The sequence below is a fragment of the Necator americanus genome, chromosome II (assembly GCF_031761385.1).
Source record: "Necator americanus strain Aroian chromosome II, whole genome shotgun sequence".
Classification (NCBI taxonomy): Eukaryota; Metazoa; Nematoda; class Chromadorea; order Rhabditida; family Ancylostomatidae; genus Necator; species Necator americanus.
The window spans coordinates 3078342-3105572 of record NC_087372.1 but is presented as its reverse complement, the minus strand read 5'-3'; the positions used below and the strand labels follow the sequence as shown (position 1 = coordinate 3105572).

The 27231-nt window shown below is 38.3% G+C and overlaps 1 protein-coding gene across 2 annotated transcripts; it reads left to right on the top strand.

Annotated features, from left to right (window-relative positions):
• Nucleotides 1-1041: 1041 nt before the first annotated feature.
• On the top strand, nucleotides 1042-22152 carry RB195_016725 (uncharacterized protein; the record flags this gene model as incomplete). Of its 2 annotated transcripts, XM_064183394.1 has the most annotated exons (22): nucleotides 1042-1091; nucleotides 1338-1424; nucleotides 9016-9173; nucleotides 9488-9607; nucleotides 11035-11166; nucleotides 12280-12413; nucleotides 12875-13037; nucleotides 15154-15285; nucleotides 15379-15463; nucleotides 15544-15645; nucleotides 16851-16935; nucleotides 17012-17176; nucleotides 17251-17349; nucleotides 17432-17510; nucleotides 17880-17977; nucleotides 18084-18199; nucleotides 18281-18417; nucleotides 18685-18829; nucleotides 18885-19065; nucleotides 20214-20321; nucleotides 20413-20499; nucleotides 21964-22152. In XM_064183394.1, the coding sequence occupies 22 exons, from the start codon at nucleotides 1042-1044 to the stop codon at nucleotides 22150-22152; spliced, it is 2652 nt and encodes an 883-aa protein (XP_064039275.1). The 2 variants fall into 2 exon arrangements, with proteins under 2 accessions (XP_064039275.1, XP_064039274.1); XM_064183393.1 differs by lacking the exon at nucleotides 1338-1424.
• Nucleotides 22153-27231: the final 5079 nt, after the last annotated feature.

Here is a 27231-nt window from a genome sequence, read left to right as displayed (position 1 = left end):
ACCTTTTCAAGCGAAACTCTTGTTTTTCTTTTTTTTAGAGGAAAAATAAAAAAAGGAATTAATTGAGTGGATACTAATGCGCTTAAGAACGATACTGAATCGGATGGCTGGAAACAGAAATAGGGAATTTAAAAAAAAAAACAAATAAATAACTGGTAACTATTGAAAAAAAGAATTCCACAAAGTTACAATAAATTGTGGGAGCTAGCCGATTTATCAATTAACTGTTTTTATCCTCCCAGAAAAGTCCGGAAAAAAAATTCTACGTAGATTGAAATAAAGTAAAGAAGTACTGCTCAACTCTATCAAAAAAAAAACCAGAAAAAAAAATCCATTAAAAAACCAAAAACAAAATTGGAATTGAATATAATTATCTCGAGGGATGGAAAAGCTGGCTGTCAGTGAAGCGTTTTCGAACCATCGATTGATCGTGCAGCCACAGCGGAACCTCTTACCGACCACACTACACCTGTTCCAAGTAATAACGAAAAAAAAAATCGAATTCTAAAAGTACTTATATTCAATCTCAATTTTTTTCGCTATTTATAACGGATTAGGTTCAGCAACACTTCTTCATTTACTCTCTCAGAGAATTACGAGAAGAATGTTTGAAGATGGAAATAACTACATTAATAAGGAAATAACAGGGTCTTTACATTTTTATTTTTTACATTTTTTCCGAAACCCCTATGATGTGCACCATCGGATCACAATTTATGGTTGCATCGGAGACGAGTATTTTCGACGCGGTGACGCTCTTACTTCCGGGGCCTTTATCATTCTAAAATTAGCATCTACGTCGGATGTGATCGTTTTATTTCTCGAAGGGGAGCGTGTATGTATCTATGTCTGTGTGTGTATGTATGTATGTGTGTGATAGCGCCGAGTGTAATGTGGTGTGTGTGTGCGTGTGTGTGTGTGTGCATCTCCTCTCTCCCTATACGGTAAATGTCCCCATAAGAAGAAGACGTGGGCAGAACGACAAATCGTACGTGTACGCGCCGCCCCGCCATCCACCAAGTTAACCGCTTCGTTACGACGATGACCGACGACGACACGGAACGACAAGAAACACCATCGATGAAGGAACGGTAAGTGTAAGCGAAGTTGATGGTTCACAAATTCGTCTTCTTTTTCGTCACATTTTCCTACGAATTCCTCCAAAACCACGGGAATCGAAGAGTCCACGAAATCCAGGGGGAATAGTTCCAGTTAATCATAACTATTTGGCTGCTCGATTACTGTACAATTATGCACAGTATTTCATTCAAAATGCTACCGTAACCATATGTTGTCCGTTGCCGCTTGCTCCCACTCGTTATACGAACGATGTTGAGTCACCAGCAAAGCGGTCCCGTCCGCCAACCATCGCGTCGCACAAGCGAAACGATTCCTTCACAAATAAACGGCACGATGGTTCTCTGGTAAGTAAGTATATGGTCAGTATAGGAATTGATTTTTTTCTGGCTATCTTCATTCCACCAAATAGCTGGAGTTTCCATGCTTGCTTTTGCTCTCATTCGCTTTGAACGAAAGAATATTACGAACATATGCGTTTTTTTCCCTTCTCATAATAGAAAACAATTAAAATTTCATGGATGAATTCATGGATTTTTCTTAATGCGACTCATCCAGAGCTATTTCGTATCTATTAATATCCGTTGTTAAGATCGCCCCCAATGCGTTTATGAGCTTTTTTTTTCTTCGAAATCTTCTCTTGAAAATCTGCATGAATCCTATTCTATACAGGATTATCGTAGAAAAGCAGAATTTTCTGGGATATTCTTCCACAAAAAATCATAATGGATCGTTTCTCATTCCACAGCTTCTTCTTTTTTCTTTTCCTTCCTCTTTTTTTACTCTTCTACACTATTATTTGACTTACTTCACTTAATCTATTCCATACACGCATTCGTTTCTCATTCATCTCTCTATTATTTTTCTTTTTACTCGTTTTTTTCCGGATGATTGGGGTATTAAATTGCAAAACCGACACCACACCAGAACCACAAAATTTCGCTCATAAGCTTGTTTAATTTCACTGATATTAGTCGAAATTTTTTTATCCTAGAAAAAACGGATTATATTATTAAGGTTCTGATCGTTGGTTGTTGGTCTGCGATGCAGTCATTTGTGTTTCGCGTCTATCGATTCATTCGCACGATGCTACGGAACTGGTTCCTATGCACAGTTCAACCACATTTGGATCCTATCATTCAAAGCGAAGTAAATATAGAAACAAATGATCCCTTCACCATCTCGATATTTTTCACATTTATTCCCATCAAGGTAAAAAAAAAGAAACCTTAACCGAAATCCTGAATTGTGTATTCCTGCAGAAAACTTTCAACTTTCCCACAGGAATACACAATTAAGGATTTCAGTGTTGAGTGTTGTTGAAAAATTTCACTCTCTTCATCTTCTCGAGGGATCATATTAGGTTACCTAAAATTGCCTGAGGTGCCTCAATCACTTCGAATTGAAATCCGTCCATTCTAACCGATACACATTACAGTAACTCTACAAATCCATCCCTGATTTTAAATTTCAAATGCAATACACCAAGCGAATCCCTGGGATGGCTAGAAATGTTTTTTTTTGGAAGTGAATGCCAACAGCGACATTATATACAGTCAGGGTTTTGAATAAAAAAAATAAGTTTTGATGTTTGGAAAAATAGTTTAAAAAAATGAGATGAGTTTGAAATTTTCTCATTTTTATGATCATCTATGGGTTTTGTAAGCATAACCGCATATCGCTACCAACAACAGCAATGAAGTAAAAAAAAAAACAACTCTTCGCAAAATTCTTATTGCCGCTGGCACAAAATCCTTTTTTTTTCTTCTGGAAAACATTCAATCTTATTAACAAAAGCTATGCGCTGCATGTAGAAATTAGTAGATAATTTGTTATTGGTTTAGAACCTTTGTTCAGAGACAAAAAAACGGACGATTATGTAGGTTAGCACGGATTGGAAGGATTCCATCCTTTTAATCCGTGAGAAAGGCGAAAAAAAAGTGTTAACTTGGAACAAATGGAGCCTGTATCAATCTCATATAGGTCTAACGTGGAAAAATTATAATTTAATAGCTTTACATACTGACATCTACTATTCTAAGTTAACCAACGCTTTTTCTCATCTTTTTCACGGATTAAAGAAAAAAATTAAATCACTCACGATCTGCAATATTACTTCATTTTGTATCTCAGCAAGGGTTCGAGACCAGTAATAAATGATCTACTTATTTCCAGATGACGAACGGTGTTTTATGTTCAAATCATCGTTGTTGAATTTTATTTAACAATAAAATTATTAGTTGATTGCAGAAATTAAGGCACATTCCGATTTTTGGAAATACTTGGTTTTTAGTATGTATTTTCCTTTGTGTTGGTGTTGCCGATGTATAACACTGAAAAACCTACATTTATATTTTGTTTACATTCCTATTATTCATTTATTTTTTGTTTTTGTATTTATTTACCTATGCAAAATTTCGAAATATGCTATATATTGCTAAGAAATTTGTTGTAAGGCGAAATTCTGCGTTAAAATTGAAGCGTTCTCTCCTCGAGAAATGCTTAGAAGCGATATCCTGCCTTGCCACGTTGATGATCGAAATAATTTCGGTTTCGGGCGCTTGAAGATGCACAGCTACTTGTTGTTGTAAAATCCACAATCTTTAGGCTGAAGATCAAAAACCGGGCGGGTCTCGTAATTTCGTCATTTGGATCGGACCCAAAAAATTTTATGGCAAACTCATTGGTAAATGATAAGAGGAAGTTGTTGATAAGCGGGTACAAAAATAGCCGTCACCCAACGTAGATTATAGTGTCGGGAAGAATTACATGGAAGAGGAAGCCAAGTGTCACGAAAAAATTTGTGATTTAAAAAATTCAAGAAAAAAATTACTTCATACAGCTCTAAAAACAAGAAAATTACGACACGTTACCAACTAATCACGTGGTATTATATTTTATTTGCGTGGAAAAAGCAAGCAGTGTTTTTTTTTTCTTCGGAGGTAATGTCCAGTAATTTCCTTAGCGCCTAATTGTCACACTATGCACATAGTACTTCATTTTCACGTAACAATATTAAAAAAGAACGCTTTCGAATACAGTATCCATTCGAATTTCATTCGCTTCGTCAGCTTCACTCTCAATCTCGAAGCGCCGATACCCGCCGTTGTCATCCGACGGAAATCCGTCTCGTTTCTCGTTTATCTTCTCCAATTCTCCATTCCACCATATTTTTCTCTTTTTTTTTCAATTCCATTCTTCTTTCTTCGGCAATGTAGGCAAATTGCGAACTAGAGATTTATAGCGTACTTAATCAGGGTAACGTGTACGGTTGATAATGTTGAAGTGGGTTGATATGGGGGATTCAGACACTGCTCAGCTCAGCACGCCCTTCAAAAGAGATCATAATTTTTGACTCAAAAATCGAGGTAGAAATTGTTTTGACCAGAGAATATTATATACCCTTAAAAAATAAATAAATATAAATAATATCTAAAATAATATAAGTAATATAATATAGTATAATTAAGTATCTCCTTAAAATCATAAAAAATCATGTCATTCGACTTTTTCCTACATTTTTTCCTTCCTTTCCCCGTACATTTCTGAATCACTGCATAATCTTTTTTTAAAATTTTATTTATAAGGATTTATCTACTCGATTAGATCAGAAGAAGTAAGTGTTATAGTTCCCTTGCTATAAATATAATCATTTTCTTAGCTTCTCCTGGTTCCACATCAAGTATTTCGTTTAAATTCACTTTTTTTTAATAAATGAACTGAAATTTTTTCACTATTCAAACTCAACTGTACGTGTCTTTCCTTCAGAAATTAATAATAATATATTTTATTAAAACAGCATAATATGTAGCAGCATAATTAATAATAATATAGATTCTTAAACAAATCACTTAAATAATTGTCCCCTTAAAGGTCTGTTTATTCTCGAAATCTGCCAAATGTTGGAGAAGTTAAGGAATAGTGCCTTGAGTATGTCAAAGATATCTTTATTCTGGTACTCCTAGTATTCCAGTACGTGCTACAGTATTTTCTACAGTACTCTACAATGATACAGTATTAGTACAGAGTAAATTATATTCCCTCCCTTATTCCCTTATTCCTGATTTCTTTATTTTCTTCTTCATCCAATTCTTCGGCATCTGTTTACACTACAATTCGATCATTTCATAGTTGTTTTCTGGTTGACTCAGCAAAGATAATTCTGGAATTTTTATGTGTAGTTCTCGTTGAAGTCGTTTGAACAAGATTTAAGAAAAATGTTCCCGAAAATTTCGAAAATATTTCACAATTGAGTGAAAAACTCCCAGAATTATACTTCTCTCAATCTTGTTCATTACCACTCTCCTAAGAAGGTGGAGAGGTGTTTTGTGAGCAGTTTTGATTACAGAAGGAAAGGTAAACACGAGTATTAGCAGCTCACCTAACATTTCGATCAAAATACTATGACAGAAACCTTTGCCGTTAACTATTAGCAGTACACAGTGTAGGTTAGAAAAATAATCAGATAGAATAGCGAACAGAAGAATTTTTGAAGATTTGGACGAACTATAGAATATAACTACAGTTATAAAAACTAAAAACTCTGGAAAGGAGTAAGTATAAAATACCACGTGACTCGAAAGTAATGCTACGTCAAAAATGGCACAATTCAAAGTAAGAAAAATAATAGAATAAAAAAAATAATTTGAGTAGTAAACAATAAAATTGAGTAGCAGTAGACTACAATTCGACTTTCTCGCCATAAGCACGAACTATTACAGAAATGTTACAGTACATGCGTAGCGATGGTGGTGGTTTTTCTCGTACACACGAGACAGAGCCTCGGGTGATTAAACTAAAAGGAGAAAAAAGTTGGAATTTTTAAGCAAGCAGAGCAAAAGCGAAAAAAAGAAAGTAAGGAAGCCCAGCATCTTCGAAGCATGCTTCGAAATTCCACAATTTTCTTACACAAAATGTGCATAATTGCACTTAATTTCATTGAAGAAACACGCTTTTTCATGAAAAAACGATGAAAAATTGTCGAATCCAATAAATTAATAATAAATAATAATAAAAGTAATAATAAAACTGATAAGATAATGTAATAATTAATAATAATAAATTAATATGATATTCTTTCGAGTGTTATTAATTATTTATAACATTGTGCTTTAGTTTTTCATCAGCAGCAACAAGGATTTTTCCTTACAATCCTCGAACTCTAACATAATGTAAATTTTTTATATCGTCATTTTTTGGTACAGTACCTGTCTTTTTACTCTTTCCAGTCGTTCCTGAGGGAACTGAGAAAGGTATTGTCTGGAAAAGAACTCTTTTTTTTCTCTTTTTTTTTTGTTAAGGGAGTGAGCAAAACGTTTTGACGAAATTCCGTTGTTTTGAAAGGAGAGAAAGTACAAATGAAATGAGGTTTAGCTGGACTTTTTTTTTCCAAGAATTAATTATACGTTCTAACTAGGATATCCAGCTGATCTTTGGCTAAGCAACCACCATCGATTCAGGGGGAAAAATGCTCGTTAAACCTAAGACAACGTGCACGGTCAGGGCTAAAACGATGACTTCTTGTCAATGTGTGGAAAAATCGCGGCGAATGATATGATAGGGATCGTAAACGTAAATTTCTATGTGCTACGTACGTATTTTCCTACGTTCAACAAGCAATTTTTTCTTGAATGACGTCATTTATTCAGCCGAGGATCAAATGGATGTTTTAGTGAAGAATTGTGTTCTATTCTTTGTCAGAAAGACTGGCAGAAATCTTTTATTTAACCCCTTATAAAAAAGAAGAAAAATGATTCCTTAATTTTTACCATTTCTCTGGATTCATAGCACAAAGACAGAACACTTAAACATTTTTCCTAAACCTCTTTTTGTTATTCTAAAAATAAACTCGTTTACAACTAGAATGAAAGAATGTCTGGGTTGGCCTTACATTCTGTTATGTGCACGTGAATTTCCGATGATTTCTGGACTGTATGTCAAATCAGTCAGGAATGAAGGATCTCGTGATCTCCGAATGGTTTGGTTAATGGCTACTATACGATTTATTGCGGGAAGCATTGCTCCTTTTTTTTTCCTTGTGAACATCACAGTTTTTTCGCGTAAGAAACTAGTTTGACTAGCGAAAAGGTTTAAACGATCACGAGAGCGTCGTAACTATCAGCCAGCAAAATTCTTTATATGCGCGGGATTTGATAAACAATGTATGTACAAGCAAATAGTGAAGCTCCTCTTTTTTGTTAACATCACAGTTCACAAAAAAAAGGAGCTTGAAGTGATTTTGTGCTCAAAATTTGACAAATATAAGCTCATCCTTACATTAATTATTTGATCCAGTTGATCTAGCTAATGATTTTTACGACTAGCTTTTCCACTACTGATAGATCAGCAGAATAGAGGCGATATTTATTTTTGATCTCGTAAACAAGTGAACCTTAGCGCCTAACGGGGAGGAATTCTAACGTTTGCCTGCTCACAATTGACATAATCATTCTCAATCTATTAATTTTTCTGTTGTTTTGCGGAATTTTGCAGGATTACTGCGTGTTTTTCGAGCTGATTTGCATTCACATTATTTTTTAATTTCCAAAATGAATATTTGTCGATGCAGACGGATTTTCCTGTTCTTATTATTTAGACCAGGGTGTCACCAAATTGACGTGGTATGGAAACCTCAGGGAAACGTAGTGTTCAGGCTCAGGAGATACTAGATACAAGCGGGGCACCGCTAGATTCCTAGTCGTCCTGGAAAAGGGCATGGGAACCGCTTCATTTCCAACGAGATACGTTAGAACGCACCACATTTGCACATTTGCAGCTCCGGTTCCCTCAGCAGCCTATTCATAGATTTTACTTGGGTACACTGCTGAGAAGACCTCATTGATTTTATCAACCTCATTGATTTTTAACCGCTCGCTCGTGGACGCGGCGCGTGTGCAACAGGCGGGCGTGTTCTAACGTATCTCGTAGAAACTAAAGAGGTTCCCAGGCCATTTTTAGGGAGACTAGGAGAAATTGAGCGGGGCTACGCTCGTTTGCATGGTCTACAGCCCCAATTCCCAGTCATGTCTCTCCTAGGATTTCCGTCGTACGGCGTCAATTTAGTGATATGCTGCCTTTAAACCTATTACAACTGCTATTATAATATTGCTCTGATCCCAAATCTTCTCTAAATGAGGTCTTGTCGGATTCTACGCCTCTCTTGGAGTTTTTTTTTCCTTGGTTCGAAAACTCCTGCCCGAAGTCCATTGTCTAAGCGTATCCGACACAAGCGTATCACAGTGGGTGGTCTGCAAATGTTGCATGCGAAAGAACAACAAGCAATCACTGCTTATTCTTCTCCAGCATTCACATGACACATGAATACGGTTAAAATCTACCCGTTCAAGGTCGTTTACATGGCGGCGCAGGTGATATCATGTTGTTTGGGAATTAATTCTGGATGATCTGAGCTTAAATAAACAGAAAACAGGAAAAATAAATTTGTTGAGATCACGCACATGGCTTTGAAAACAACCATGCAATATTCGGTGGAATAGAAAACAAATTCTCAAAAAGAAAAAAAGATAAAAAAAAAAGAAAAAAACCCAATTATTAGGTTGGTTCGAACGTCTTGCACGAAATTTCCCATTTTTTTCCGAACAGTTTTACTTTTATTGTTCATGGATATCAATCCACAAAATAATGACCACCATGATCCATTACGTATGTCCAACGCTTCACTGCACTATCAGTTCCAGAATATTGAAGTCATGATTGAATACCAGTAGAATGCCCGCCCTTATGTATCCCTCTGAAGTAAGCTTCTAGAACATTCTACCGTATCCAGCTGCCAAAAACTTCAATTCAAGACCTCTAAAATTCTGGATCGAAAAACAAATGTTGACAAATGGGAAGACATTTTCGTACCAAACTGATATAAGCGTGGCGTTTATGGTAGTCATACATAGTTCACAATTTGTATAAATGTATTAATTTCAGGATACAGGACAGTTCCACGGATGAGAGTGAATTGTTGCGAAGTGATCGTGAACAAGCAGAGGACACCGATCATGAGGGGAATTCTGACGATGATGACAATATTTATTGGGATGATGAGAAGCCAAATCGTAAAGAAACAATGTCACAATTTGCTGAAAGTTAGTGCTTTCACTACATTCATTGAAGGAAAATGCCAGGATGGAATGGTCTAGCATCAAAAAAAAGGAAAAAAAAAGAAAAAAAAAAGAGAAAATTCCAGCAGTTTCACTGATTCCCATAATGATTATGATTATGATGAGCTTTTTCTTAGCTTTCTTAATTGTGGAATGTCTCTGGAAACTCTTAATCAAACTATTTTCTCAAGTATTTTGTTGCTTTTTCTTCTTTCTGTTTGGATAAGGACATCGATGTTTGCAACTTTTTTTTTGTGGATGGTTTAGGTGGCTGGAAGACTTTAATCTGATCTATTTAGGGCAATACCGGAACGTTGTGCATTTTTTCGTGGAGGACTGGTTTCTCTCGGCGATGCTTGGTATCATCACAGCAATACTATCGATATCAACTGACGTAGCTATCGAATATATTTTGCACTGTAAGTGGCTGTAAATCACACTTCTTATAGTGATTTTATTGCTTTCTTCTTCGATAGAAATGAGAATTTTCAACGTGGGTGTTCTTTATGAAAAGAGAAATGAAATGAAGAAGGAGGAAAAAAAAACAATAAAGAAGAGACACCTCTTTCTCAAGAGTAGTTCAAAATTCGTTTCTGAAGATGTTGAAGCTCTATGAAATGCTTTTTTTCCATCTCAAAAATAGACCGAAAGTATTTTCACTTCCAGTGAATGCTTACTTCAAGAAAAAAAAAACTTGATTGAGGAAAAAAAATTCTACAATATGAGGCTTTGAAAACAACATACGAAATGAAATTGAAGATGTTGGGTTCTCGTTGGGTCAATATAGTTTTGTTAGAGATTATGAATTCCCCCCAAATCGACCTAAAAAACGGCGTGCGTTAGTCCCTACGAGGTATTTTAGAACGCGCCACCCTTGCGTACGCTCAGATTTCCTCAACAGTCTGCTCACCGGTTCTTCTTGAACACACTGCCGAAGAAACCTAATTGATTTCTGACCGCCCGCTCGTGGATGTCGCACGTTTGCAGGATGGAGCGTTCTCTGACGTCTCGTACGGACAAAACCCGTCTCCCAAGTAGTTTTTCACGTCCAGAGGGGAGGGAATTAAACGTGGCCACCGTAATACTCGATCAACCTCGTCAATTTGGCGATATTCTGGCGGATATATTTTATTATTCTCTAAGGCCACATCTCGATATCAAAACGAGACATAGCAACCGCAACTTTCGAAAAAAAAAAGAAGAAAAAAAAACGAAATGAAAGATGCAGTTCCAATACTCTTACTATCCCACAGCAGAAATCGTTTTTACTGTTATTATTCCCGAATTTCTTCTGTATTTTGCAGTTTAACTCAATAGGTTTTTGAGAGGAGGATCGTAATTATTTGACCCTCAGTAGAAAATAAGGCTTCGTTCGCTAGGGGAGAGTTTTGTGTGTTCACATTTTGCGTTGTAAATAATTATGAGAAGCGAACTCAGCGAATACTGCTAATTCTGTCGAAAGAAATGATTTCTTAGATCATTCCTGTTCTAACCTTTTATCGATCATATTAGAATAGAAGACATCAGCTGTCATATGTAATTAATCGCCACTTGTGAAAACATCAACGCAACCAGTTTTTCACCGGAAGCGTTGGCAGAAACGAGAGAGAGATAAGGTGGACATTTGAGAAGAAAAAAGAAGATGATGGATTATCATGACACATCCATTGTGTCCTAAAATAATTCCAGTAAAATAAATGTTCTCAGCAAAATTTCGTTCATGATACGACCTTTGATTTCCGGAAAATTTCCAGAAAAAGTGGAATGAAGCGAAACATTATCAGGACATACATAGGGGCATCTTGTTAAAAGTTTTTTTTTTCCTATACGGATTTCTTTATTTCAGATCGGATACTGTTGTATCGTTGGGCGAACGAACATCATGTGTACTCTGGATTTACAGTCTGGATACTATTCGCCACAGTACTTGTCACATGTGCTTCGCTCGTTTGTCATGCGCTTGGAAAACAAGCAGTTGGTAGGTGATAGTTATTAATTTGATAGTTTTCAGATGTTTCGGAATGTCATCAGGATGTTAACTCAGACTGTCATGTCAAAAGTTTCTAACTGTTCTTGACCTCTTAAACAAATTGCTCTTAATTTCCTGAAACTGTACTTAACGAAGACCACTTGAAGCTGAAGTACAGTATCCACAACTTGAAGTTACGAAAGTCTTGAAGAAATTCATTCAAAATCTTCATAAAACTCATTTTTGCTGGGTTGTTAAATCCACGGAATCCGTATGGATGTTCATTAGGGTCGTTAGGGTCAGCATTAATAAATAAATATTATCATATATTCATAATTTTCGCATGCAAGCTTCCACAATTTTAACGTTTTACTAGACCTCTGAAAGTTCTGAACAAAAAAAAAAGAACTCTAAATTTGTTTAAAGGGGTGTAGTAAAAATGATATTTCTTGTGCAAAATGACAATAATATTCTTAAAGTACTTACAGTATTAGTGTCTTAGAACCTAAGATTGGTTTCCTCTCAACTTTCAACATTCTCGACAAGAAAAAAATATTAAACCTTCGCAAAGCTAAATCCGTAAAAGTCAAAACGGCCAACATAAAAAGAACTGAAAAAAAATTGGACTGGATAGATATCATCCCAGATGAAGGCAGGCTATTGGCAGGGATGTGTGCATTTTGAGAATTTCATTGTTGTCCCAAAATGCTCTGAGCCCCAATGTGTTATATTGATTACTTAAAAACAAAAAGAGACAAGTTAATTAGATGGAACTAGATACATTAAAACCTTAAGAATTAAAACTTAAAAATTAGGAATTAGTGAGAGTTTTCGCGGTACACCTAAAAATTTCGGCTTATAGTATGCAATTTCAAAACAATTCAAATATATTTTCAGTTGTAGTGAAGACTAAAATTTCATTTTAAAAAAGTGATGAGTAAAGCGAACAAACTAGAGTGAGGAATGGAATTTTAGGATTTCTTTGAAGCAAATTTCTTTTGGCTACACTGGAAGAATTTCGGAAAATTAGCCCTCAAATTATCTTTGATTGAGGGACGGCCCGCAAGGGAGTAATAAACGTTAATGGTTATTACTACTTAAAGTGATCCCTTATATTTCCAGGCTCTGGTATTCCGGAAGTGAAGGTGATTATGCATGGTTTCGTGCTACGAAACTATCTCTCACTGAAAACTCTTATCGCAAAAATAGTTGGGCTAACGTTAACGCTTGGTTCTGGTATGCCGGTCGGAAAAGAGGTGCGAAAAATTTATAAATCAATAAAAAATGGAATATGAAACATACTAATAAAATGCGGTATATGAAGTAATAATAAAGTATATGACCGTATATAAGAATATACTATAGTAGTATACGGTATGAAATAATAATAAATGAAATAATGACAGTCATAGGTGCGATAGGGATGACCCGGACCCTCCTCAGGTGAAGGGGGTCTAGCTTGTGAAGTGCAGCTCAAATGATGAGGATCCCTTCGCAACCGTCCAAAAATGGAGGGAGTTCTTTCTTTAACCGTCAAGAAGTAGAAAGGTCCGTTCGTAAAGTAAAGTCCAAATGTGAAGGGGATCCTTTAAGTAACTGTCCAAAAGTGAAGGAGGTCGGAGCACTGGATCCGGCTATCGCATCTCTGATGACAGTAACAGTATGTAATCGTATTCTATTCTTTTATTCTTATTTAGTGATTTCTCGTATTTTTTAGGGTCCATTCGTTCATATGGGTGCTATCGTCGCATCACTTTTAAACAAAGCAACAGCGGCATGTCAATACAACGCATTTTTCTCGAATGAAGGTCGACAGATGGAAATGTTGAGTAGCGGTTGTGCGGTCGGTATCGCTTGCACATTCTCTGCACCAGCAGGAGGTGAGACGGAACCAGAAACAGTTCATATTAAAACTAACACAGCCTGACAGAAATTTACCACCACCACCATAAAATCGAGATCCGCAAAAGTGTTATAACGATCACGATACAAACCTGATTTAAAGAAACTGATTCAAAATGAGGGGAATTAAACAAACATCGATCTTGAAATTGGTGGCCCAATGGAAATATTGGAAATTTGACGAATTTTGCAACATTTTACCTCTTCTCCTGTAAAGAAACCACGGCACAGGTGCAGTAAAAAAAGCCTTCCATATCCTGCACAGTTAAATTACTGTAAATGCGAGAAAATATAGTAACGAGACAAATCGTTATTTTCATCCTTAGTTTTACAAACCGAAAAATTAGTAGTCATTGTTAAATGCCTTTTTTTATTGAATAAGCACTTGTGTTAAGTATAAGAAAGGGAAATGAGGAAATTTTGCTCATAAGAGTATTCGTTGCCAAAAACTCCAATTACTGTAAGAACCATTTATATAATTCCATGGAAAAAGGGAACTAGGAGATCGCTCAATACGTATATGGGTAGGATCTACGCTAACTGAGAAGCTACAGTTGTGTCGAGGCAACGTAACTTGCGACGGTCGGTTGGAGTCACAGTGGGACCCTCGGCAGCGTCGACTGCTAACTTGTACGGATGCATTTTAGTTTCAAGAGCAGAAGTAAATACTTTATCTATGGTGAAGTTCTAGGACGCCTCTGTGCATGAAAAATATGACGAAAAAAACAAGGCAGTAGAAGATTTTAGACGAAAGTATGGCTTTGTGGTTAGCCGGGCAGATGTAGCGTACTTAGTAAGAGGCTCCGCTGCGACTGTACGATCGGTCGATGGTTCGGGACCGCACTAGTGCCTACCAAGCCCTACATCCTCCCGGGGTCAATAAATTGTGCCGGACTGGTCTCAGAGGATAGTGTTGTGTTCTGTCTTTGTTCTAATAATCCAATGAGATGGTTAAAATTAAGGAACCAATTGTTTTGATTGTGAAGACTAAAGGAAAGATTTTTGCTAGTTTTTCTTTGAAGGAATAAAATACATTTTTTCACTAGAACATCCATCTGATAGGGCGGGTGTAGCGCAGTCGCAGTAGGAGGCATAAGAGGCACCGCTGTGAATCCACGATTGTTTCGAAACCGCCCCAGCGACAACCAAACCCCTCATCCCTCCGGGGTCGATAAAGGCTGGGCCCAGCAAGTCATTGTGTGGACTAGTTACACGCCTTACATCAGTTTCAAACGATTCTGGATTGAAGTGAACAAACACTTTGGCGAATCCCAAGCGGATTGATTAATGTCAGACACTTTGACACACTTTACGGGCTTTGTCAAAAACTTTTATTTGACGCCTTTCAATTAATTACCACTCAAACGAAATCGGCATACATTTGAAGTTTCTAAAAAATATTCTCGAGCAGTTTGACGACGTTCTCTGGTAAGGTGGAACTAGATTTGTGATGTAATATTTCCTAATGTGGGAAATCGTGAGAACTGCAGGGGAATTTCGATGGGGAAATGATGGAATGCTGTGAAACCGTTGATAAACAGTGAAATCTAGCAGTTCAAAGTGAGCGTATCAGGAATTTGAAGATATTGTGATCTCTCCACGAATGAATATCGGTAGGGCTGTGGTTCACGAGTATCAGTAGTATGAGTAGCGTGATCAAGCTTAATTCCCCATAGTAATTCAGAAGAAGGAAGAGTGAATCAGGTTTCTGTGATCCCGACTCCCCAACGATGCAACTCATTACGGGCAATAGAACAAGGACAATTCTCCGTGGGCCTATGCTTTTGCGGATGAGGGTGGGGGAGGACCGTTTCTGCTGCTGGTTTTAGTGGTATTAGTTATATGGTAGGTGTGCTACAACAACGGGGTTGCCCGCGCTCTATCGCGTAAAAAGTTGCGTCGTTGGGTGAATGGGATCACACAAGGCTTTCCCTCACGACTTTTCCCCATTACTAGAGGAAACTAATCAAACTTATACTCAGGAAATCCACTTTTCCCTTTGTCCATTCGTGGGAGAGATCCCAACATCATTAATTTTGTGGTATACTGTCTTTGGAGAACTGTACTATGGAGAACGAAGCATATTCTTTTAAGCTGTCCTGTATGGTATCGAATCAACATCGAAATATTTTGCTGTGAAAAATTATTGGCGTTCCTTCTTTGCCACCACATGTGCAGCGCTGATATTTCGATTTGCTATCGCTGCTATTGTACCACAACATATAGGTACGTGATTGATATATTTTAATTTTAGATAGTTAAATCACTTATTATCATTTTCTAATTTCTCACTTTAATTTTTCCACCTTATGTTTTCAGCCGGAACAATAACGGCCTATTATCAAACAAATTTCCCAAATGAAGTTTTTCTCATTGAAGAGATCCCGTTTTTTGTCATGTTAGGGTATGTTTTTCAAGCTTCCAGAGCTATTTTTTCTTTTAGGTTATGGAATCTAATTGATTAATTTCATCCACTGTTTTCAGAGTTTTTTGTGGTTTGGCGGGAGCCGCCTTCATATGGTTACATCGTAGAATCGCAATATTTAAAAAGAAAAACAGAGCATTCAAGGCTGTTTTCGGGAATAGGTATGATTTATTGGTTTTCTCTGGAGGAACGGAAAAAATGCTCCTATTCCTTTTCATTACTGAGTCATTGTGTCGAATTCACTGTTTTATGTGTTGGGAATCGTCGTCGAAGGGAAATCTTGAGTAATCAAAATTATTTATACATTAATATCTAACTGATACATATATACGAATATATAATAAAAAAGTTTAAGAAAAAATAAAAACACAAAGATATAAAAGAGATATCACTTGGTTGGTTACTGCTTTGATTCAATACAGTAATCGTAAATTAGGTGTTTTGATAGGTCGTAAGGAAGGGACGTGAATTTCGACGGCAATTACTGTACCGTATTGTCATAGAAGAGGATTTCAAACGTTGATGACAATAATACTCACTGACGGTTCGAGAACGCTTCTTTTGCTTCCCCATTTGGTCGTTGACATCAATATCGCTTTGCAAGTGGAATACGGTTATAATTTGTGCAAAACTGGCGAGTCTTCTTATCTAAGTAGATCGTCGCAACTTCGCACGTTTTTAGCTTCCTGAAAAAAAATGGATAACAAAAACTGTGTGTAGTGCGTCAGGTTCTTATTCCTTTATTTTTTTAAAGAACTAAAAAACCACGAACTTCGTCATTAAGTGTTTGTCTTTGAGAAGTTTTTTGTGCATAATTGATGTTAGTGAAATGTTTCTACAGCAGATACGCTTACCATAACCCTATAGAACTACCGTAAGGACTTTGTAGAGAAAAGTTTGCTGCAGTTCCTACTTCCATGCGGGCTTTTAACATCTTTTAACATAGTAAGCTGTCTTTATAAGCTCCGATATCGATGTACAGTAAGGTCAAAACGACAGGGTTAAGCATGATGCAATTGCGTAAGTGGCTGCGTTCGAAGCGGCGCGGTGGAGCGTAGCGGAACCCTTGCTGCAGTTCCCGATGGTCCCACCTCGATTCCAAGCGCTCCCGCCACCGCACCGCTTCGAGCGCAGCCGCTTATGCAACTGCAACTGTTTCATGCTGTGACTTTGACGCGACCATTTGTGTCTCTCACATCTCGCTGAATGAAAATAAATAAAGAAACAAATGAATAAATAACAAAGATTAAAACGGAAATTAGTTTACAGCAACCAGCAGCACCTCGAAACCAATATAATCCAACATTTACCATAAGATTTTTATCAACAATGTTTCGTTCGTGGTGAAAGAATGCCGAAGTTTCAGCCCTATCGCATTCACTGCGCTTTTCGCACTAATCGTCGCCATACTAACATATCCTGAAGGATTTGGACGGTATATAGCTGGTCAGGTGAATCTATATTTTAAATTCCCCGCCTCAATTCTGAAGATATTCAAAATATGAAATTGAAATTGAAACGTTTCAGTTCACTTTTCGTGAAACGTTAGCAGATTTTCTCTCAAACTGTACATTCTCACTGACGAATGTCAGCAGTCAAGGATGTCCATCCGAGATGATAGCGCACTGGACTGGTGGAAGCACTGGCGATTTCCATCCTCTTCTCACTCTTTTTTCTTACTTACTTGTATATGTAAGTTGGTGTTTTTTTTTTAGAGTCAAATACCTCTTATGAGGAATTCTTTCTGTAAAACTAATCAATTACAGTACGTGTTAATTGCCATTTGTGTCTCACTGTACATACCAGCAGGAATTTTTGTCCCCTCATTCGTTATTGGTGCATGTGGAGGACGAATTGTTGGAGAGGTAAAAGAAATTTTGAGCAGGATTTAATGGAGGAATGACAGGTTTTTCGAGCAGTTCTTCATTCATTTGAATACGTTTTCAGATTTTAATCATGTGGTGGCCGGATGGCTTCCGTGGACCAGATGGTCCACAAATCTATCCTGGTCTTTACGCAGTCGTTGGTGAGTGAGCCTGCTTATCTTGTTCAAAATTAGGTACCTGGTAGAAGACGCCTATTCTAGAGCACAAAGAAATTATAAGCTCTCTTTGAAAGCAGAAAAAAAAGGAAAAAAAAACATTGAGGGAAGATGCGAAATGGCTCTTAGGATCAGATTCGGAAAGAAAGGATCCGTCAAAATTGAGACGGTGTTCATAAGCCGAAAGCCCAGAATTGATCAAAGTACTCGAAAAAGGGCAAAAAGTGTGGCAAGGAAAGTGTGCGAATTGCTGAGGGGGCGTCGCATACCTTCGTGCAAACATAAATCCCGACGACTATAAATAAATAACGTCCGCCTAATCCCATTTCTATAGCTCAACAACTCATAATTCAGGAGCGGCTGCATACACTGGAGCTGTCACACATTCACTCTCAATTGCGGTGATCGTTTGCGAGACTACGGGACAACTATGCGCTCTGTTACCAGTCTTGGTACGGTCATTTTACTTTTTTTCTAAAAGATCTTTCTGTAGAATTTCTTCAATGCAACTTCTTTTCTTCGAGCTTTTATTTATCATCGACGGTACCGTGGTTTCAGATTGCGCTCATGGTGGGCAACGCTATTTGCAGCTTCCTACAACCGTCGATCTATGAAAGCATAATCAATATCCAGGGTTATCCATACCTTACAGATCTACCTCCGAGTCGAGTTAGGTTAGTCTTACTAGAACAACCTTTAACAGAAAATATTTCTAATTATTTCGTGTGTAAAACAAATTAAGAAAAATATTCAAGTGTACATACGATGAAGGTCGAAAAAGTAATGGTGAAGGACATAGTGTTCATTACTCGTGACACTACATACATGGAATTACGAGAAATTCTTCTCGAGACGCCAAATCTCAGATCGTATCCTTTCGTTACGGATAAAAGTAGGTTTTAAGTATCATGTAGTCATCAATACAACTTTGTTTTCTTTTCACCCTTCCCGAGAAAGGATAAGCGAATAATCATAAAACAAATGAATCAATAATCATATAATGACGCAGAAGAATTCGTTCTAATGAATATGAACATAATAAACAACATAAAAAAATAATATATTAAAAACCTCAAGTATGGAAATGCCAACGGGAATATTGTCGTAGTCGAACTAAATAAAGTCTAGCTCTAGGTGAAAATAAATTTCAATGTTTCAGCATCAATGACACTGCTTGGAAGTGTGGCCCGAAAGTATCTGTGTTATCTTCTCACAAAGCATTTGGGCGCTGAACCCGGCATTCAAACATCGAAACGAAAAAGTCGTACAGCCTCAGAACTTTTGAATACCATTGGACAGTTTAGGTACTATTTAAAATGTTAAACAAAGCCTCTACAACACTAACGAGTATTATTTCAGAAGAGGTTCCAATGTGAATTACAATGCAGTAGGTGGACCATTATCACAAGCTTATCTTACGGATCGTAATATAAGTGGAAATACATTGCTGGCGCATTCGCCGTTACACGAAAATCAAGGTGAAAGAGGTCCACTTGCTTCGTTACTGTACAGTCAATCCGAGAATCATGAAGTGCCCGTGGTACGTTTTGATAATTAATCAGCTATTATGACCTTCCACACACAATATATATATATATATCTGTGTACATCCTAGTCGATCCTTCTATAGTCGGATGAAAAAAACCGATGTTCGGTGCAGTTGCGTAAGCGGGTGCGCTCAAGGCGTTGCGGTGGAGTCAGCGGTTCCGATCGAAGTGGGACCATCGCTAGTCTCACTTGGATTGTGGAGATGGATGGAGTGAGTGAGGAGGCAAAGATTTGTAGAGATGGCGAGAGTCTCACCTCGATCAGTCCAGGGAGCTTCATCGCAGCCGCTTACACAACTGACACTCAAACTTCCAGTGGTTTTGAAACATCTATATCATCTCCAAAACCTTGAATAAACAAACAAACAACACAATAAACAAACAATACCTCAAAACCGCTAGAAACTTCGGGCAAAGTAGCATTCGTACTTCACAGTCGCATAGCGGGTCACCTTGCACGGAAAGCATCCAAATTCTCAACTTCTCTGAAACTTCATCGACGTTATGCCTGCCTCAAATGATTGAGAATTAAGTTACTTACCATCCACTACAGTACTGCCAAGAATTTTTCACTTTCGTGTTCCGTTCCCCTGCCGAGCGCCTTCCAAGGGCGAATCCTTTACGTCGACGTTCTGATACGGGATCATCACTCTTCGATCAATCGGTATTGCATTTGCGCAGTCCCGTGAACGGAACAAAGCACATAGATAGGAAATTTTTGACTGAACTGAACTGATCATGGGAATTTCACTGAGACGGTAAAGACTAGCGAGGGAAACAAGACATAAAAAAAAATCCGTTTTAACAAAATTTGGCGAAGTTTCGCAAGACCACAATATGGTTGACGTGTAAACTTAAAAGACAACCTTAACTCGACACAAAACAATCCTTAACTTAATATACGTAAGCAACTCAAGCAATAGCATGAACATTAGCGATGATTGTTCCTAATAAGATTAATTATAAATCCACTCGTTTGAATTATTGTACTTAATTGATGGAAGGATTGATAGGAAATGCGTTTCACAAGAGGATGGAAAATGCCGTTTTTTCCTTCAAATACAAATAAAACAGATAAATAGGATTGTGAATTTGTGTAAATACTTTATAATGTTCTCGTACCTGTTTCTCTTCTCTTCAGCATTCGATTGCCAAACGAGCCGAGATCCTCGCTTCGAAAATTGATTTGGACGATGTTGCCATCGATCCGGCTCCATTCCAACTTGTCAAAGGCACATCTCTCTATAAGGTGGGATTATTTTCTGAAATGTTTTCGATATTTCACATCAAAAGACAACTAAGAAGTGAATAATGTGGTCGTTTTACTAATATTGTTAAAGGTGCACACGTTGTTTTCGTTGTTAGCCTTGAATCATGCATATGTGACGGAAAAAGGAAGACTTGTCGGAGTTGTTGCTCTTAAAGAGGTTTGTTTCCCTTTCTCATCAACACCATGTTAAAAATATTAAAAAATAAGTTATGCATAAAAGTGGAGAACAAATCTAAAGCAAGCAATTATCAATTTCTAGCAGTTTTAATTCAAAGAAAAAAAAATACTGGAAATTTTGAATTAGACCACATCATAAAGTGCCGGATCCATGAGTGAGACACAACATAACAAAAGCTTCAAAATTACGAGGTTAACCGAGTGAAAACGATTCTTGAGAGGTACACACGAACCCCACATTCGTTTCGATCCCGTTCTCAACGTAATTTTCGAAATCCCAGGAAACATCTCTCAGGCGACTAAAAATTGATGGATAATACAAAAGGCTTCGGATGGCGCAGAGCTGTACGGAAGAAACATAAGCGAATCCATAAAAGTTGAACATATAGGGGCAGCTCAAAACGACATGAGGCACGGTGCACTTGCGTACGCGGTTGCGCTCGAAGCGGCGCAGTGGAGCGTAGCGGTTCGAATCGAGGTGGTCCCATTGCGAACAGCAGCAATGAAGGATGCAGGGGTCCTCACCCGACTCCGCTACTACGCTCCACCGGATCGCTTCGAGCGCAGCCGCTTACGCAACTGCTTCATGTCGTTATGACTCTACTATAGGTTCTGATCGATCGCATAGGTTCTGATCCACATAGTAGGTTCGCTAACGAGTCAGAAATTAGCGCAAAGGTTTTCTCTAGTTCATTGTTCACTACTTCCTTTGTCTACACCCACTTACTGCTTGCAGAACTATCGAAGTACCGTAGCTGCTTAGCTCATCATCAACATTTGGAAGCTTCACATTAGTGCTAAAAATTGTTGAAAAAGACTTAAAGCCTGACCAAATTAGTTAAAGGGTTGCGCTCGAAACGGTACAGTGGGATCTTTGCTCCTCCCTGCAGTCCTTTATGGTTTAGCGAAGGTCCCAACACGAGCGTAACCGCTTATGCAATTGCGACAGAGTTTAGAACAGACTTTGGAACAATCTTAACAGGATTATATCTCTTTAAAGACATCACCCCACGAATCTGGGGTGGTGGGGGTTTCAGGTGGGTTATGCCTATACGGGGTCATAGATAATGGTGAGGAAGGTGATTCCGTCCATTTCTTCCTAATAGCCGTAAAAACGGCCCGGAAGATGCGGCGCGTGCACAAGGCTGGCGCGCCCCAATAGAACTCTTCGTGGACACTACAGCGCTCCGGAACGCATTCGAAGCCGCATCTTCCGGGTCGTTTTTTACAGGAATTAGGAAGAAATGGACGTAGTCACCCTCCTCCCCATAATCTACGATCCTGTATAGGCATAACCCAGATGAAACCCCCATCCCCCGAGATTCGTGGGGTGATGCCTTTAAGTTATAACAAAAAGAGTTTAGTCTTAATAAGTTGGTTTCAAGGAATAACAAACGGTATTGTATTCTTATGAATAAAAAAGAATAATGAAAGCGTATTTCAGTTACGAGAAGCGTTGTCGAACATCTATTCACGTGGTGCTGTTCCTATTCGACCACGTGCACGTACCATGTCCACATTCCGTATGAGTGCTCCAGAACGCCAAAATGGCGTCACACACGAGAACGAGAATCCGCCAGAAATCACTATTTCAGTTCCAACGAACAGCACATCAAGGAGTAGCTCCGAATAAAGTCGACAACATTTCAGGAAAACTCGACAAACACCAAAGATTAGCAAAAAAATCCACACTTCACCTCGTGCTACACATTTCAAAAATGATTTTTTTGATTCCAAGCTATGCCATGCTTCATTTCTTCATATTTTCTCTTTTTTTTTCGTCACAAAATTGTTAATGTGCCATCTATGCATCGCGTTCGACATTCATGTCAAATTAGTTGTACATTTCACCAAATTTCAAAATAGTCGCGATGCTTGCGGTCAAAGCGAAGTACAGTATCACAAAGGCAATCAAACCTACTTTTTTGTTGTGTTCTCCATTAATTCGCCTTGTATTTTGACGCTGGAACGTGTTATTGTGTTCGTTTCCTCATTTTATTCACTATTTCATTTCAAATCATTCACTTACAAACAGAAACAACGATAAGTCACTGCCAACTGGTACTTATATTTTAGTAAGATTTTATTTTCGCTCAAGTATAACGTTCTATGCACGAAAAGAACAAGAAGAAAAAACCAGGAGAGACTTATAGTTGGGTCAAAACGACATGAAACACGGACCGTTGCGTAAGCGGCCGCGCTCGGAAGCGGTGCGGTGGAGACAGCGGTTGGAATCGAGGTGGGACCATGGCGAACTGCAGAAGTGTGTGGCGGCAGCGAGGATTCCTGCACCGCTACGCTCCACCGCTCCGCTTCGAGCGCAGCCGCTTGCGCAACGGTCCGTGCTTCATGTCGTTTTGACCCGACCATACTTCTTTATGGCGCTTTCTCTCGACAACTCTAAACTTTTTGTAGGCTACAGTACACGATGCTGGACTCTACGTGTACGTAATCCGCATTCGTTTTTGTCTTGAAAACCTCTTGAGGTAGTGTTTTCACTTCACTTTCTACAACTAACTCGCGACTTTTCTATGGAACAGAAAGGAGCAAATTATTCGGTCCTGGTGAATTCTATATCTGCTCTGCATTACAGCATAATTTTTACCATGCAGTATATATACTGGAATTAAATTTATAGTTCGGGTAAAACACCCTTCTCCCTATTGGAATTATTGGAATTGCGCTCTCGGTTGCAATCGGGTAAGGCCCATCGGGTGCCGGCGACTGTTCCAAGCACCGGGCAAGGTCCCACCTCGATCAGCGCAGCCGCTTACGCAATCGCAACGCACCCAGAATTCAGGTTGTTTCTGTTTTGTTTTGGTAGTGATGTCCTGGCGCTCGCTTGGCGCTTGCGCAACACTTTTCCTAATATCATTTCGTTAGTGATGTGATCAGATTCAGAACAAGTCTGACGCGAGGAAGTGATTCAGTTCGGGAAATTTGTTGGTTGTTGAAATAGTCGTCATTTTGTCCCAAAGAGCCTATTCAAGATAATTTGGGCTAGTGTTAAAATATTTCAATGAATTTACGTATGCTTTACATATGTAATTCTCACCTACAGTAACCAGCATCTATGTTCACCTAAGCGCCGATACGAAACGTCTTCAGCAAAACATACGCATTCTCTTTCAGGACATACTACTTTGCGTTCTGCCGTGCCCCAACGTCGAACGCGTATCGCGATCCCACAGGTAGACATAAGTGTCAGCTCCACTGACGGGTGACGACTATGTTAGGTTACTTCCGAAACAGAAAGTCGTTGATGTCCTCAAGGAAAAGCATTCGGAAACACATTTTTTTCTTAGCTGGGAAAAACTACATCCTACTACGGTGCACGAAGGCAACCTAATCTGAAATAGGTAACTTTCGTGTTAATGACTAGGAATTCTTCTCTCCTCCGTACATCTGAGTGTAAACGGTGGCGATTTTTCAAAAATTCTCTTCCTAACTTCCCGTTGCTGCCATACGCAATTTCTGCTTGTATTTGCTAAGAAAAGTTCAGTTGGCAGTGTTTTATTCTATGATTATTGATTTATTGATTGATGTTATTCAGTATGTGATTCGACTTAAGAAATGCGTTTTGTATACGAGACGGTATTTGGTCACCTCATAAATATCGTTTTTCCTTGTTTTTTTTTTCTCAAAGAAGAAGATTAGGGGAATATTTTCTTTGTATGAATACCTTCTTCCTCAGGTTATGTAGAATACCCTATCACTTTTCCAGCAAACTCTAAACACTTCTTCTTTGAAATTCACTTGGCGTTGGTCTTGAAGAGAAAAGCTAATCTACAACACCGCTACTAACAATATAAACTATTGTCAAGTACAAGATGTTTGCTAAAAAAATTTCCGAGGAGATTTTTCACAGCTTGGAAAGTATGGATTTTTATTAATCTTCGATGGAGCACTTTCGTGAATTTCTGAAGAGAATGGAAATTTTGGACAAACATATGATATGGGGTACCAAAATGCTCTAAATAACCTCCTAATTACGGATGTAATGAACATTTTGTCCAATTTCGAGAAATAAGCGGAAATCCTATGAACACCCCTTCCTTCCATGGAGAGGTATCCGCGGGGTATGCCAATGGAAGGATTGCGGAGGTGTGAAAGTAATTAACGAGGCTTGAGGAAACTTTGCCCATTTTCAGGCCACACATTTGTCAAAAGTAAATTCTCGAAGTATATTTGAAATCAGCAGCTCATTTACTTCCGAATGGCACTTGCAGAATTTAATTTTGACCACTTACAAGAATTCCGACGCTTTGCGACGGATTAATCCGTCGGTGACGGATTTTGGGACACAAGTTAGTAGCTGTCGACTTTTAGTTTCACTTTAAAACAAATATCATGAGTTTTTCGCTCGAATTTGATTTTAAGCGTGCGTAGTAAATGATGACCTTATGCAGCAAATATGGTGTGCTTGTTCTCATTGAGATGAAAAACGTTAACCACCAAGAGTGTAAGAGTTCCTTGAATTTTAGCATTATGCCTACAATCCGTCGATTATCCATGTGAAAGTGCAGTGACGTTGGAGAAGCTCAGTTGTTCGTCGAAAGTTAACTGCGAACTGATTGAAGTAAAGTGAGAACACGTCCATCATCTTTCTGAAAATAGTGCTGATTTCGGCATCCATTTCCTATTCTGCTACGAGTCAAATTTCGCTGAAACAAGCCCCAGTGCAAGCGAATCAAATGTGTTCTTATGCGATTTGATAGATCACGTTTATTATTTACATGTTTCCTATGCTCAAACAATGCATAGCAATTGCTCTAGCACTAAAAGCAGTGCTTCCATTTGAAATTTCCATTTGAAATTTGAAAATTTGAATACAACTTTGTTCTGCTCAATCACGCGCGCATCGCATTTAACATTATAATTCGGTTTATTCCATTTTTAGAGCATATCCATTAAAACTATTTTCTTCGGCGTCATCTTAATTGAAGGTGCATTATGAACGATTTTAAGAAGAAGGAGCAAGGAGAGAAGAAGGAGAGAAAGGAGCATTAGCGAGACTATCTCATTATTTTCCAAGTACACACGAAAAATAGTGTCATCATACGCAAAGACATATTCCGAAGTGGTCTTTCAACATAAGGATTCTTTCTCTGAGGCACTTCAGGCACTATATTTAGAGTTATATCCTTTTCTGTAAGGCGGGTGTACCGCAGTCGGTTAGAGGTTCCGCTGTCTGCACGATTGAAAATGGGACACAACGACGTGTAATGTTAGATGCGAAGTGTGCGTGATTGAGGAGAACACGGTTGTATACAAAATTTCAAATCTCAAATGCAGATCTCAAATGGAAGCAGTGCTTTTAGCGCTACCATTTTTGGGGAGTGAATACAGGATAAAAAGAACTCTTCCTATAATCCTAGAGTAATGTTCTTCATTTTGAGTTCTCCTAGCTTAGGTTTGGCCGGAGGGTCACCTGTTGACGGTGTCGTCAAAACTATTCTTCGATGATCAACAGGAACGAAAAACACCACGCACTGTGACTATTATATTATGAAAAGCCTAATTAACCCTAGGGAAGCTGACCTACTTGTTCCAGTCTATGACGACTGATTGGATAAAAGTCAGAGTAAGTTCGTTGCTCTGCTAGTTTTGTGAATTTATTGTATTGTGTTGTGTTTCAAGCCCAATCATATTAATTCGTACCGCTGTACAAACAGAGCGAATACTTCGTCACATTCGACCAAGTTTGGCAGCCATTCCAAATGTTTTCGCTAGCATTAACAGCAAGGATTCCATTTAAAATCTGCATTTCAGATTTAATATTTTGCATGGGACTTTGTTCTGCTCAATCAAGCGTACTTCACATTTGAATTTCAAATTCGGTATGATTTGATTTCAAAACATAGGCATATCCATTAAAACCACTTTTTTTTGTAACAATTTGTAGTAAGGATGCATTATGGACGATTAAGAACGGTGCATAAAAGGGACTCTGGCGAATTCACATCATTGCATTCCGATTGCAGACGCTCAACGGCCAGCTTGAAAATCTTTTAAAAGTCTCTAATTCTGGAAACATCGTTTTAGACCTTCACTGACTTAAATAATAATCATTTTCTTTCGCAGTCGCTGCCATAGCTAACTTTTTTGCATCATTTCTAATTATTTCTCACCACTTTTCTTTCAGTTGGCAAAACTCCTTGATAACGCCTCTAAAATGTTTCAGAATGAACTCAAATGCTTTTTTAATGCTCCTTGCTACGATCGCTGCAATGGTTTTCGTCTGCTCTGGTTTTTATATTCCTAAATATATAATTCCGCTTCCCGCACGTCTGCAAGATCTCAGACGTTACAGACGTTAGTATAATGCATTTGAAATAAAGATTGTTGAGATGAACGTTGTTGCTTGGACAAACTCTTAACGATTCTGTGGAGGAAACTCAGGAAAAATATGATTTTTTACCTATATTACGCCAGGGGCCCCGTACACAAGTCTGATTGTTACCTGCACCAGGTGGCCCTGCTTTTACTAAACGCAATCAGGTACTTTAGATACGCGTTGGAAATGTACGAGCTATATAACCTACGCCGTTATATGGAAAGACTTCTCAAACATCACAAGAAGATGCCGTCATCCAGCACCATGCCAGAGTTCATACTTTGTAAGGCAATATGCCTGAGGGAAAAAGGGAATGTTTGGCAACAAATACCGATGGGGGTCGACCAGACGCACTTGGTCAATGGGTTGAATGCC